Here is a 14,876-nt window from a genome sequence, read left to right as displayed (position 1 = left end):
TAAAATAATATTCAAACATCAGACATAATTATTTACTTATGCAAGTATCATATTATATTGCTTTATAATCCCCACAAAATAGATGTATAATCTAAAAATTTCTTTTTACTGTTTTAATAAAACCTTCAATCTTAAATTTCTTTATAGGCAAAATACTGAAATGAACCTTCTTATTTTAATATTTTTAAATGAAAATGTTTTGTTAATTTATTTATTTCAGCTACTCAAAATTTACTACTTAAAAATGTCCAGATAGATTAAAATTAAAGTCAATAAAAAAAATCTTGGAAGTTGGAAAGGAGAAAAGTCAGTCCCTGATACCTGCAATGCCTATGGGATCTTATAGGGCATATTTCAACACTGATTATAATCAAGTTTAAATCAGTTTATGAGAAAGTCAAAACTTCACTAAATTTGCATTAAAGAATTTTTAAAATAATTTTTTTTTCTTGAGTTCAATAATAAATATGAATACGCACTCCTACAATCACACATCCTTGAAGTATCTAATTAAGAGGTTAAGAACTAAAAGAATTAATAACAGGTGTGCATGTTGATATATTTAAGAAGCGATTTGAATAAGAATTTTATGGCAAAATCCAAGTATCTACTTTGCAGATTAATTAAAATTATCCTGCAAATAAAACATTAGTAATGTAATTTTAGAAATAACTGAATTAACCTAGTAGTATTACAAATTGTTAGAAACATAATACTGAAGCCCGCCATTAAGAAAATAAATAATAGTAATAAAAAAGAATAAAAAGCTTTTTTGATATAAAGATTATCACATACTTCATGATCTCGGTAACAAGGCTCATAAAGCTCTGGTGGAATCTTGGGCATATATGCTTTTGAAAGGAGCCACAACACAGATGCCCTTTGTTTGGCCTGCAAATAAAATAACCAATCATAAGAAATGGATAGAAATAAGAATGTTAATTGTTTTTCAATTGATATACTAAATAACACTTTTTATTTTAATAAAAAAAAAGCAACTATTACTTTCCTATTCTAAAATAAATAAATACAAAATGTTTACAGTAAAACTTCAGTAGCATTTTATACAAAATCAAATTTTATAAAGCATGAAAATAAAATATTGTTATACATGTAATTTGAATAAAAACAATTCTTAGATACATTTATTAATTCTTTTCAAGAAAATTTATTAACAAAAGAATCATAATGGCAAAAAAAAAAAAAAAAAAAAAAAAAAAACCCTCCATTTTATTTTAATGGTTTAATTTTTTTTAATGTTCACTCTTTTCAAAATATAATCTATGCAAGTAAACAAAAGCATCTATTAGAATGTTGAGGAATTTGAAACTTAATGCATAAGAAAGCAATATATTCTTTCTCTTCTGATATAAGAAAAAACAAGCAAACAAAATCCTCTTAGATTATCACTAAATGGATGTATAATTTTTTCCCTCCCCTTTTCTATAAAAGCTAATGGCTTCGTATCACAATTTAAAAGTACTTACATTCCTTAAAAATGTATCAAAATATGTGAATGTTTAGTAATAAAATTCAGCTTAGTGCATACTTTGGAATAAATTAGTATATAAAAAAATCACCTTTCATCTATAAGAACAAAGCATAAAATTATCTAGAAATGACAGTCAATTCGAGAGTTGTTTTCCCAGGAATGCATAATGAAGGATTTTGATTAATAGACATGCCTCGAAAAAAATTTATTTAACAGTTTAATATGCTAATTTAATAATAAGGAACGCATTCTTACATAAGAAGATATAGAAAAGGTAATTTTATTTTATCATTAAATCAGCTTTTCTTATATACATAAGAGATGAGCTTAAGGGTAAGATATTTTGCACAATTTAGACAAGAAAAATAAAAAATAAAATTTTTCATAGACAAAAAAATTAAAAACTGCATTAGCTTATTTTTTAAAACGGAGGAATGGATTATTGAATAAAACGCGCGAGTTTGTTTTGAATGCATTTGTTCAGTAAAGTTGCTTTACAAATGAGATCGACGTAAACTTATGTAAATAAAAAGAACCTTAATTGTTTCATATATTTGTACGTATAATAAAGGGAATAATTGTACGAAAAAATGAAATGTAGAAAAATAAAGCTTCCTTTATTTCATTTTTTCGTACAATCATTCATAAGCGTTTCGAACATTTTTAAATGACTGTATAAAAATATAAGAACTTGGGGGAAGGGAGAGAAAAGAAGTCTCTACCCTGCCGATTTACATATAAAATAATTGATTGCTGATTACTTATGCCACAGGAACCTTCAGAAAAGCAACATGCAATTAATTTTCAAGCCATTAAAAGCACACAATAGTTTCCAGTATAAGTAAATGATTAAAAAAAAATCACATGAAAGTTAATTTAAAATTACAGATACATAAATATATGGAATGCTTCAACATAAAAAAGAGAACAATGCATGATTTAATTTTGAGTTAAATTGAAAGTCCATGCAAAAATATTAAATTTTCTTTCTCTATCTCTCTCTTTTTTAACAAAATTAAATGTTTTCTTAAAATAAACTTGAAAATTGAATCTATTATTTAAGAGCAACATTGTAGAATAATTTTTTTTTAAACTTATAAAATCAAAATCGAACAGTCACTCAAAAAAATATTTTCAAGAGGACCAGATATATTAAAAAAAATCATGTCTACGTAATACCATAATATTAAAAATAGATAATTTAATCAGCAAAAACTTATGGTAGGGTAATTAGCTTAACAAAAACAAAGTAAAAATTATTTTTCAAAGTTTTTTTTTTTTAATGATGAAAACTGAATATTTATTTATTTATTTATTTTGCACAAAGATTTGATTAGAAATACTATTTCATGTGTAAAGTTTCATTTAAGTTTTCTGAACGTTCACAAATTACCACGCTTGTTAACGGAAAAGAAGTTATGAAGACTACAGTGATGAATTACGGACTAAAAAGATAAAATTGTAGATTCTAGGCTTCTAATATTTTTTACTGATTAGTAATGTTCCCAATGAAACAGCGACAAACGAAAATATTTATATTCAGAAATTCATTTTCTATTTTGCTCTTAACGAGATACGAAGAATCTAGGCTACTACAAGAAGTGGCCCTGCAAAGAAGTTGGCCCTAAAGACCAAACATACACATTCAATAATAATTTCTTTTTTCTACATTTCAGGGTAAAATAATGAATTATTTTGAAATATTAAGTTAAAGTTCAGTAATCAAATAAAGAATACAATCGTTAAGCATCGTGCTAATTTATCCTATATTGTGTTTTACTATCTTTTTCCGATTTTCATCTAACCTGTTGAATTTTTCTTATCTTGAAAACAAATTGTTTTGCATAAATAATGGCTGCTCTGATATTAGATTTTTTTTAAAAAGATTATATCTATTTTAATTACATCAAATTTATATAACAATAAGATCAAGCTCATCTTTCCAGTAGACTATCTGGGCTATGGCTAAACAAATTGTTGATCAAAGAGAGTCTAAAAATGTACTATATTAATGTATTTTATTTTCATTTTTAGTTTTAAAAAAATGTTTATGCTTGTTTTAGCACACTAATTTAAATATTCTAAACCATAAAATAATATTCTAATCATATTTTTAAAAAAAGTGGTAGTCTAGTACAATATGGTATTTCATTCATACATACATAATATGTATTTTTTTAAAATTATAAATGTTTTTGTTATAATGTGTTACCCTTCTCTTCGCCCCCCCCAAGTAAAAATAATGACCAGGAATGACAGAAGCAGACCAATCAAATCTTATTTCGAAAAGTACAAGCAGATAAAAAAAAAAAAACTTGCAAGGCGTTAATCAAAAACAGCTGATCTCTTTATTTATTTTGCAACACGAGCGCCCAAATACCCTGTTATGGTTTTTATAATAATTCTAGCCCAGGGCACTCAAATCTGTTAAGACGGCCTTGAATAAGATTAGTTCGGATTATAAAACCTCTTTCAAGAAGATAGCAAATAATGCAGTCAGTTCGATTACCTTTTCAGCTGACTATATCAGATATAATTCCGCGTATAAAAATTATTTTATTTAACACCAGCGATTGTTCTGCAAGAATTCAAAGTACAGTACACTCCCGATTATCCGCGGAATAGGGTGGCGCGGTCGCCGCGGATAACAAAAATCGCGGATAATCCGAAAAAAGCTAAAAACGGGTATAGCAAAAGAGAAAACAGTCATTCCAAATTTGAAAAATCGTTTTATGTACAATAACACGTAGAATAAACAGCAGGAAATGTTTAACTAACGCTTAATATTTTAGTATATCACTCAAAACTAACCTAAAATGCATTTTGTTAATGAAAGCAGAAAAGTGCTTTGTACTTACGAGAGGCGTCAAGGATACACAGAAAAATTAATACATATGTACTGTTTTAATACTGTAATGTATTATGTAATTACAAAAGCATAACTGTAAAACCGCACCTTTTTGAAAAAATCAGTCAAAAAAAAAAAAAAAAAAAAAAAAAAACTTTGTGCGACAGGCGCGGATAATCCGCACCGCGGATAATCCGCCCGCGGATAATCGGGAGTCTACTGTATGATCCAATGAGCGTGATCGAATAAAATAAAATCTTTTGCAGTTACATAATAAATAGTTAGTAACTAAGCCTTAGAAGTTTTATTTCATACTAATTATTCCATTACAAAATAAAGCATACGCATGAAAATATTTTTATAGCAACTATTTCAAAATATTCACGAAGAGCACGAAAGGCTGTTCAGCGAAGAATGAAAAAAAAAAAAAAAAAAAATTTAAAACAGGAAATCGACGATGAAACAGAAAGTGCAACTTGGATCATTCCTGTAAAAAGATAGCTGTCAAACATGATGTAGATGACGTAAATAAAGCGAGTCATAAAATCATTCACAAAAACGGAATTTCATTCGAGTCACTGAGCCAATCGATACTGCTCGTCCTTCAGAAGTCATAACCAACAGGGAAACAAAAGAACAGCGGAGATATATAGTTTTTAATCTTCATAATGTTTGTTGACATTCGTAGCTTAATCGGGATTTATCTGTTGCTTTACACAGGGCTAATATTAAACCTAAAAGGGTAGCTTTAATCGTATTAATAGAATTTAATCAAGTTGGGAGGAAAGTATATTAGGAACTAATTAACATTTCATATGAGGGAAATAACTTGAAAGCTGAATGCAATAAAGCGAAGAAAACAGTAAACTTTAGCTTAAAAAACATAGCCAATAAAGCAATGACTAATATAAAAAATATATAGATTTTGCAATGAATAACAGACAAGAATATACATAAATATATACAGTGTAAATAAAATCAAACAATTTTTAAATATGATCTGAAACTGACTTAATCATACACACATTAAGTTATCATATTATCATATCGATAAACTTAACATTATAGAAATAGCGAATTGTAAAGCAATTAATTTTAAGACAAAATAACCACCGCACATGCGGTTTCACTGGCGTTTATGCAGGTAAGAAAAAGTGAAACAAATACTTTAACGTCGAACCTTTCCGTTTTAAAACCCACAACAGTAACAATGGACAAATATTGAAGTTCGATGTTTTCTAGTTCAAAGCATCTTTTTTCAAGCGATAAAATTTTAAGAGATTAACATTGTGAAGAAAAAGCAATCTAAAAGTTCATTAGTGTCTGATAATAGGTCTATGACTTGATGTAACAACACATGTAAATTTTTTACTACAAATTGCTGCTAAGATAAAAGTTCCAACAATTAACAATTCAGATGTGTAATTAAATAATTTTCACGGAGCCAAATGAGATGTGGATATTGAAGAATACTAACATATATAATATATATGATGTTTAAAAAATAGTTTTGGTATGTTTACTTTTTTTTTTTTGCAGAAATATTTTTGATTTGGTGCAGGTTTTATGATCGGCGTTTTTATAAATTCTATTTATTATAAAGAAAAACGAAGTAAGATGTTGGGAAATAAAAATCTAAAAGGAAATGTTTGATAATTTATTTTATTCGTCCAGATTATAGACTCTTAAAGTTAAATGAATTATGGGAATGTATTAAAAAACATTTCACCTAGCAACCTGATATGAAAGAAAAATATGAATTCAATTGAATCACAATACTAACAATTAAAAAGTGTACATATTACGAAATAAAAGCGGAAAATCCTATTATAGAGTTAATATTAAGATAAGTTTGAATTTCATCACAGCCTTTAAATACATTTATACATACAATTTATCAAAGTGAAAAATATCAAAAGCAAGGAAAAATTCTATAGGAATGAAACTGATATCATAAAAAAGTTTTTTCTAACTGATTCTTAAGATAATACATAAACTTTTTTGTAAGATAATTATTTTGGGAAATAAGAACATCAATATCCGTAGGCAAGCTACCTAAAGAATAAGTCTATATTTGCGCTCTAAACTTGATTTACATCTTCTTTTCTCTGAATATTCTGCAGCTTCATTAATTAATCAATCATTGAATTCAATGCAGATGTAAAAATTTTCAATGAAGAATTTATTATTATTATCATTAAAATGGCTAAATTATTTATTTAATTTTTTTGCAGCAAAGGTTTGTCATCCTCTTATGCCAGAGTTGAAATTCGTATAATAGTTTGTTTACATTTGACTGTCACCATTCAACAATACGTAATAAGAGCGATTTCTGAGTCAAATACGTTAGTGTTTTCTATATATGGATAACGACTTTGAAGCTCAAGTGATAAAATAAATCATAATGGAATACAAATTGATAAAGGAAATAAAATCTTAGTTAATGAGGCCAAGCTGAAACAAAAAGTAAAAACATGTATCATACGTCAACACATTAAGATTTTAAAAATGCTAAAATGTCGAAATTATACCAAAAAGTTGTACAATGCATCGTTCAGTTTTGGCAATAAAACGTTAAATCTCCCATCCCCCTCTCTTTAGAGGATCGTAGTAACTTTTTTAATATTGCAATTTAACCTTCTAGACGCTAAGGAACAAGTGTACCAAATTTCGTTCAAGACTATCAAAAAGTGGGGAATTGTATAACCATCAAACGAACAAAACAATCGTATTTTCAATTTTAAATATAGATTATCTGAGAAGAGAGCAGATTCCATTTTACCTCTTGGTTCCTATTTAAAGATCACCAATAAACACATTTCTTTCAAGTGCATTAACAAATATATTTTCTTTTTTTTTTCCAATATTTTCATTCCTTGTAAATGAATAGACCATATTTTTCTAGCAAAAAACTTAAATAAAACAAATGCTCTAGTAAACTGCAGAATATGCAACTAAATACTAAAGAATTTTAAAGAATTTTTTAAAAACATGCGAGAATAACGTCAAAGCATACAATAAATTTGCAGTTCTCATAAAAGAATATATATGTAAGCACAATTTTTGAATCAGAGTTGTGACCGAAGTCAGAGATGACACTTTGAATTTTTAATTTAAGTTTTATTTCCATCCCGGGAGGCACGATTTATGAGCAAGCAGAAGCGACGAGCACAACACAGAACGACACAAAATGAAATGAGGAAAAGCTGATGAAAATTTTATTCCTGTGAATATATACTGTGAGGTTTTAATAGGGATTTCCTACACGAGTCGACCGCAGGTAAGGAAGTCATTGGGATCTTTTAGAAGAATTTGTTTAAGTCAGCAATATTTTATCCCTTCACTCGGAGTGTGAGAACTCAGTAATTTTGAAACTCGTATTGAATTAATTAAACAGAAAAAGTGGAATAGGATCATGAAATAAGAGAATACTTTAAAATGAAGTTGATAAATATATACTGAATAGAGCTAAAAATTAAGAAATTAATTACGTTTAAATTAGATTGTAAAATAAATATATATATTCTTTTACTTAAAGATATCATAAATACAATAAGCAATTCCACTATCCGTAAAAAATATTTTTCAACAAAATAAGACTTTTTTGAATGAACTATACTCGGTTAATCCAAGTCAAGTTTATCTTCCGGTTATAAATAGAAACAGCAATTGCTTTTACGAAAGAGGTCAATTCCCCACTGAGTCCTGCAATAGATTTATCTAACAGACTTGAAACATTTCTACAAGTCCTATTACATTTTATTGATCCAATGCTCTTAGTACGAGCATTGACTTCTCGACTATTTATACCGGCACTTTCGGAAGTCCAATGGTCAGTTTCCGGATGTTTAGTTCGCACTTCAGTTAAGATGTCAGTATGAAAGCGAATTCATTCAGCCATACAAAATTGGTTTGCTTCTAAGCGCTTTAGAGAAATTCAAAAAATTCAATAGACGAATTTTCAAATTTGTTTTTTAAACTTTGAAATCTTCCGCGGCGTCTATCAAAATTTTTATTAATTTTTGATCCGAATAAGAATTATTTGTAAGTAGAAAAATCAAATACAAAATATATTTCCAAATGTATCCAATGTCAGCATAGCTTAAACGAATAACATATCAATTCAAGCAAAATATATTCGGTTACGAGCAATATTTGATCCTTTAGTAAATCCATTTATAAAAAAGCTAGCATATTAATTAAAAAATACAAAAGAACTTCAATTATCATGTTTAATTAAAACCGGATCCTATACAGATAATCAAATATTCGGTAATTGAAGAAAAAAAAATTACTAGGGGGAGGGACAATATGCACTTATAACGTATTAATTCAACGGCTATAATGACTGAATTCATTAATAATGAATTCATTCTTAATTCATTATTTAGATTGGGAGTTTCCTTCCCCCCCTTCCCCCACAAGGCAATCGGTATAACTGATATTTTACTTATGTAAACATTTTATCACAGATGAAATTATTAAAAAAGGGGAGAGGTAAAATTTAGATATCAGCACTTAATTTTTTCATTAATTTTCACATTTTTTAAAAAATCACTTAGTTATCACTCTAGTTAAAAATCACTTATTAGCCATTTATATAGTGTTAACAATATTACACATATAAAAAATGAAGAATATTCATTAACCATGTCTTAACTAGAATAAATTTTAACATTAGATTTACTTAAAATTTAGCTAAGCCATGAGTGAATAAATACAAATGCATAATTTTAAAAAAATAAAATTTAAACATAATATATTTGTTGCGCCATTCATGTTACGATCACAACGAAATCACGGAAGTTGAGAACCATTGAGCCCAGAGACTTTTTCAAAACCTCTCAATCATAGAACACACATAAAAAAGATCAAAATACCGATATTGAATCTTAATAACAATACCACTTGTGTATACTTTTGGTAATATGAGGTATTATAGGAAAAGATGAAATTAAAAAAACCAATTTTACTGTAAGCATTCCAAGATTATAAGTTTTAAGACTAAAGTAATTACAAAGAACTCGAAACACTTTCTATCTAGCCTGATTGGCATTCTTTAAGTTCAGGAAATGTGAGAACAAAGATTATATTATATTTAGCATATTAACCAACTATCTACATAATATCAAACTTTTGTAGCACCATATGTGCAGTTTTTGTAAAAACATTCCAAGTAAAACTACATTATGCGATTAGAAGTATTCAACTCAATATATTTCGCACTAAAAGTTGCAGCAACTGCATCGCTTTCCACATGATACTTTTACGACATTTATCTGAAGTCAGAAATTCCTCAAAGTTTTACGAGTGCCACTGAAAAGAAAACACCGACACCACATTTATTTACTGTTGTTTAGTCACGTGAACTAATAAATCTTCCTCAAACTTTCTGTAGGTGTGTCCAGACGCAAAGCAAACGGTGGGAGAGTACAAGATATACCAAGCGCTAGCTTGCAGGGATCCACAAACACAAATATTGTATTTATTGTGTTTTTAACAAAACAAGACAAGTGGACGTGAAAAAAAAAAGCTATAATTCGTAGCTCACTTTCGACTGATTAAGCCGCTAAGCATATCAGCCACACGTATATAAAATAAATAAAAATTTTAAAAATTACGACAAAATTACACATGAATTACGCGTATATTAATTATCAAAACAGTACATTTTATACTTATTTTGCACATTTATTCAACAAAATAGTTTTTTTTTTCAAATTTTGATTTTTTATAACAATATTAAATAAAAGCTTGATAACTTGGGACAGTTTTGGAATTGTTTATTTTTTAATTAATTTTCTAATTCATTAAATCTAATAGCACAACAAATTCTTTCTATGATGCACAGTTTATATTTTCAACCGAGTATAGGAAAATTAATATTTAAAATGAAAGTCATAAAAATATTTTTAAATACTAAATGAGACAAGAGCATCATTTTCTGCTAGTAAAGAGCCCAAAAATTGCTGTATAATTTTGAATAAATTTATATGCAATTGTTTTATCGTTTAAATATAAGCGTATACAGCAAGTTTTATTTATATTTAGAAGGCACAGGAAAAAAAAAATCACAACATAAATTGTTAATAAACACAAAAAAATTAGATAAAAATATGCATAATTTTATAACCCATTAAATTTAAGCATAACTACCACAACAGAAAGAAACTTCTGAATTAATGGTATTAAAGAGGAGGAATATTAATTTATCTCGACAAATAACTTTAAAACAAACTTGGAAAACAAAAAATTCCAATGATATTAAAATAATACTTTACATCCATTCTGCTTCAGAAGATTGAGTTGTGTGTTATTTAAACAACATTGCTATACATCATCCAACATGATCACACCAAACAAAACAGAATAATCTACACTGAACACATGATCTCTTTCTTAGATATCCATTATATTCTTTTAAAAATAATTCATAAACACTTAATCCAACGCCGGTAATCCACGTAAAAGGTAATCCAAGACATGATTTTGTATCAGATCTGTATCGGTATCCTTTGAAATCGCACATAAGTGCGATGGCACATGGTGAAAAGTGCGAATCGATGCAACAGGTGCGCCTTTGCCCTCCTACGAATGGAATACACGGTACCTCCTTGCCCAAAAAAGGTTCTGATTTAAGCATTCCAACTCACCAGAATCAGCTGGTAATCATCCCGCTCCCTCACCAGGAATAAGGGAGCCGAAAGGTGTACCATGGCTCTGGATGATTAATCCGGGAGTTAATTAATCCATCGGAAAAGGGGTGTACCACAGGACAAGTACCAGAATTTTTGTCAAATGCAGAAGAAACATTAGATTTTCTCGCTGCGACCACGCAAGCCCAGTAACTGGGCCGCGACTGCTGAACGCGCGTCAGTGCTTTTGCTTTGCCCCCGTGTCTTGTTTAGTTGCAAAAGTGGTAAGGCGAGTTTTCATTCATTTGTTTTCCCCCTTCTCTCTTTTTTTCTTATTTTATTTTTCCTTTCTTCTTCTTCCTCTCTTCTTTTCTCTCTCGTGTTCTGATGATCACTTTTTGTAATGGGGGTCCATCAGACCGAAACATGATAGTTGGACTGCGTCGGCACAACTGCAGGAAGACGTTGGATCTCGTTTACAGGTTTCACCATTTTGTTTTTAATTTGCCATTGGGAAAAGGTAGTAGAGACTTAAATTGGAATTCAATTCTATATAAAGCATTTTAAAGAAAAGAACTTTGATAAGGGTATTGATTGCTTTTATCAATCCGATGTCTCGGCGGAAAGATAGATATGAAAGCAAATAGATAAAAATATTCTTTCAATTATTAACAGAAATTTGTCGGCGAATTCAAAAGACGAAGTAGTTAATTAGTAACTAACTGCCATTTTAAAGATTTCGGATTCTCTGTCGGAAATTGGATTTATAATACGTATAATGTGCCGATCAAAATCGAAGAAACTGGATTCTTTAGACAAAAGATATTAGAATAATTTATATGTTGCTTTGCTAGTATTATGTATATCTTCTATATACATAAATTTTAAACTGATTCTTTATTGAATAATTCAGTCCAAATAATCAATAAGTCAGCAACTGATCAAGATTTGGTCAAATAAGAGAACTGATGTAACAGGCTTTTTTTCAATTCTTTAATACATATGCTAATTTAAAATCTATTATTAAATCAGAAAAAAATGAATAAGAATTCAATAAATTTTTTATAACTTTTAGGAAAACAGATGATAAGCATCAAAGTTTTATCTATATGGCGCTCCGATTTATACTTCCTTAACTCTGTCCTCCCTTTCCCTAAGTGTTGTGGCATAGTGAGTTCTGATAGTGAATTTGCTTTTAAAACAAATGCCGTAGTAATAGATACTATATGATTACTTTTTGCATAACGATTAATTTTTTAATATATAAAAATGAATCTTTGTTTGTTCGTATTTTATGCTCTGCTGTACTGTTCATCCGATTCCGATTAAACTTTGCCAAATCATTCCATGCACATGCGCAAAGGTTATAGGCATAGTACAATTATTATATCTAAAATTAAAAGAAAGAGAATAAATATTATTGATAATTCTCCTTTATATATTATTCAATTTCAATTAATTTATTCACTGTCGATAAGAAAATAAATATTTTTTCCATCGTTCCTAATTAAACAAGATAGCTATTTCAAACGATATTTCCAAAATTATTTTTTTTGCGGTAGCAACGCACCGGGTACCAGTTAGTATTTCATAAGTTTTGTGAGCGTAATATGAGGGTTAAACATATAAAATATTATTCCCATTCTTTTCCATCAATCTTAGCATATCGGCACTAAATCAAAATTTCATGAATATGCAAATGGTAGTCATCAAAACTATTATCATATTTTTAAAAAAAACAATTTCCTAATAGCGATTACTAAAAATTGTCTTTTTATTATATCGTAAGAAAACTTTAAAAATAGATAATTTCTAGTTTTCTTTTTTATAACTAACAATATATTCTATTCATGTTTCCAAGAAAATATCGAAGCTTTCCCATTCTCCATCTTCCTGCCAAACTGGGACTTCCTTAATTTCTAGCTAATTAAAAAGACCCCTTTAAAGAAAAAAAATCGCAAAAAAGAACAATTTTTTTTTTTTTTTTTTTTACTTTTTAAAACTTTATCTTCCTCCCTCTCCCCGAATTTAATCTACGAAAAATTCAACATGAATTGCTCTTAAAAAAGCAAGATTGACGTTTTCCATTAATGAAGATTTCATTAATAAAAGTCATTAGAACTTTTATTTTGTTCATCTCGTAAATGGACAGAGGAAAAAATTACTAATTAATTTTGTCACTCAATAAAACTAATTTTTTAAATCGCTTTTAAGTGCATGTATAAATAATGAGACTGAAAGCAGTTCTAAAGCTTTTAAATTTATAAATAGGTACATACTGGATGAAAACTAAGACAAATAACTGCACTTAATGATATCATTCAGTTTGATAAATTAAGCGACTACACGTATAAAAAATGATAAAGAATTGCTTAGTGTTCATTTGCATGCGTGTCCTTATTGAAGCAAGATATTGAAACGATAAATGGGTTAGCGTCTATCGGAACACTTCCTTCATATGCATATAATGGAAAATTTCAAAAGGAACGAACGATCAAATAACAAAAGAATAAGTAAGTGTCCATTTTTATTTTAATCTGTACAGATAAATATATTTTCTATTATTTTCGATTTATTTATCTATTTTTTTTCTAAATTTGTATATGAGGGCATTAATGAGAAAAAGCTGATATTACACAGTGGCATATCATTTGTAACCTATGTCATATATGATTAAAAATAATGCAAAATATGATTAAAAATAAAGCAAAGTACTCTATAGGATAGATCGTTGGACCTAGGGATATTAAATTTACAACATAATTACTTATTATGTAGCACGTGCTCACTAAGAAAAGGTTTTTAAAAATTTTATGATTTTTAGTCAGTAGTTTCTGAACACATTATCGTACAAAAAAACTATTTCCATGACGCTTTAAAATCTAAAACGTTAATTTCATTTTCATAAAATTCACTAATAAGTTTTCAAAAATATGTTTAAATATATTTTTAAACAATATTTTTCATTGTTTTAGTAACTGCATTTATACATAAATACGGTGCGATGATATTAATGCAACTTTTAAGTGCATGCTATCGTTAATGTAATTAGGAATAAAAATAAGACAGATAAATCAATCCTACGGGATTATCGTATTACGCTATTTCAGAATAAAAGTTGAAATCTTTGTTATATTATATATATATATAATAAAAAAAAACAAGAATCTGGATGAATTATTTATAAATAATCCGACAAAAACATTTCTACAGAAGTGATTGATTTAAATAGATTTTTCTTCAAAACTGTTTTTAAAACAAGAAAACAAAACTGATAGCAAGCAAAACATTTATTTATTCAATGAAGGAAGGGACCCTATTCCGTAAACGTTAGCAAAGGAAGCTACAGAGAATTAAAAAAAAAGTGGGAGTACCATGGAATTACAGATAATAACAGTCCCATTTACTATCCTTATTTATTTAAAAGAGATAAGAATTCAAATAAATTTTAAAAACAGAACATCGATAATTTCTACACTGAAATTCAATATTAAATGTAAATGTAAAAATAAGATGAACAGAATCACGAATTTATCAACTATTCGATCGCTCGTTTCTTTCTAAGCATTGCCAACTTCTGCCGTTATAACGCTTTTTCTTACCATACCTTTCAAATCTGCAATAACAGAAAAGTGCCATTAAAATGATAATTTATAAAACATGTGAAACCTAAAATGGAAGATAGATGGCCCAGAATTAAAATAATGGTGGGATGTTAAACGGATGGTGATTTCTTTAGGGCAATGTAGGAATTGAAAACAAAAATATGTGGATTGATAAAACACCTCTAAGAATGAATTTTATAAGCCTAAAGAATTTTTGAACAATACTCTTTAAAATACTGCATGTAACAAAATTACATGGAATGATAAATTTAATGGTCTTACAAATTTTCTTGTTT

The 14,876-nt window shown here is 28.1% G+C and overlaps 1 protein-coding gene across 3 annotated transcripts in view; it reads right to left on the bottom strand.

Moving 5' to 3' along the window:
* LOC129965562 (patronin-like) overlaps nucleotides 1-14,876 on the bottom strand; it is a 121,240-nt gene that overhangs the window by 23,185 nt on the left and 83,179 nt on the right. Inside the window, exons 1-2 of one of the 3 annotated variants that reach the window (XM_056079562.1) lie at nucleotides 10,994-11,227; nucleotides 796-891 (exon numbers count right to left, since the gene is read on the bottom strand). In XM_056079562.1, the coding sequence (XP_055935537.1) occupies nucleotides 796-891; nucleotides 10,994-11,056 (159 nt within the window). In that variant the 5' untranslated portion in view covers nucleotides 11,057-11,227. Of the gene's footprint in view, nucleotides 1-795; nucleotides 892-10,621; nucleotides 10,821-10,993; nucleotides 11,228-14,876 lie in introns of those variants that run through there. The other 2 variants (XM_056079563.1, XM_056079561.1) reach the window with 2 other exon arrangements.

This window comes from Argiope bruennichi, chromosome 4 (assembly GCF_947563725.1).
Source record: "Argiope bruennichi chromosome 4, qqArgBrue1.1, whole genome shotgun sequence".
Lineage (NCBI taxonomy): Eukaryota > Metazoa > Arthropoda > Arachnida > Araneae > Araneidae > Argiope > Argiope bruennichi.
The sequence above is the reverse complement of the archived record's forward strand: the minus strand, read 5'-3'. Positions and strand labels throughout refer to the sequence as shown.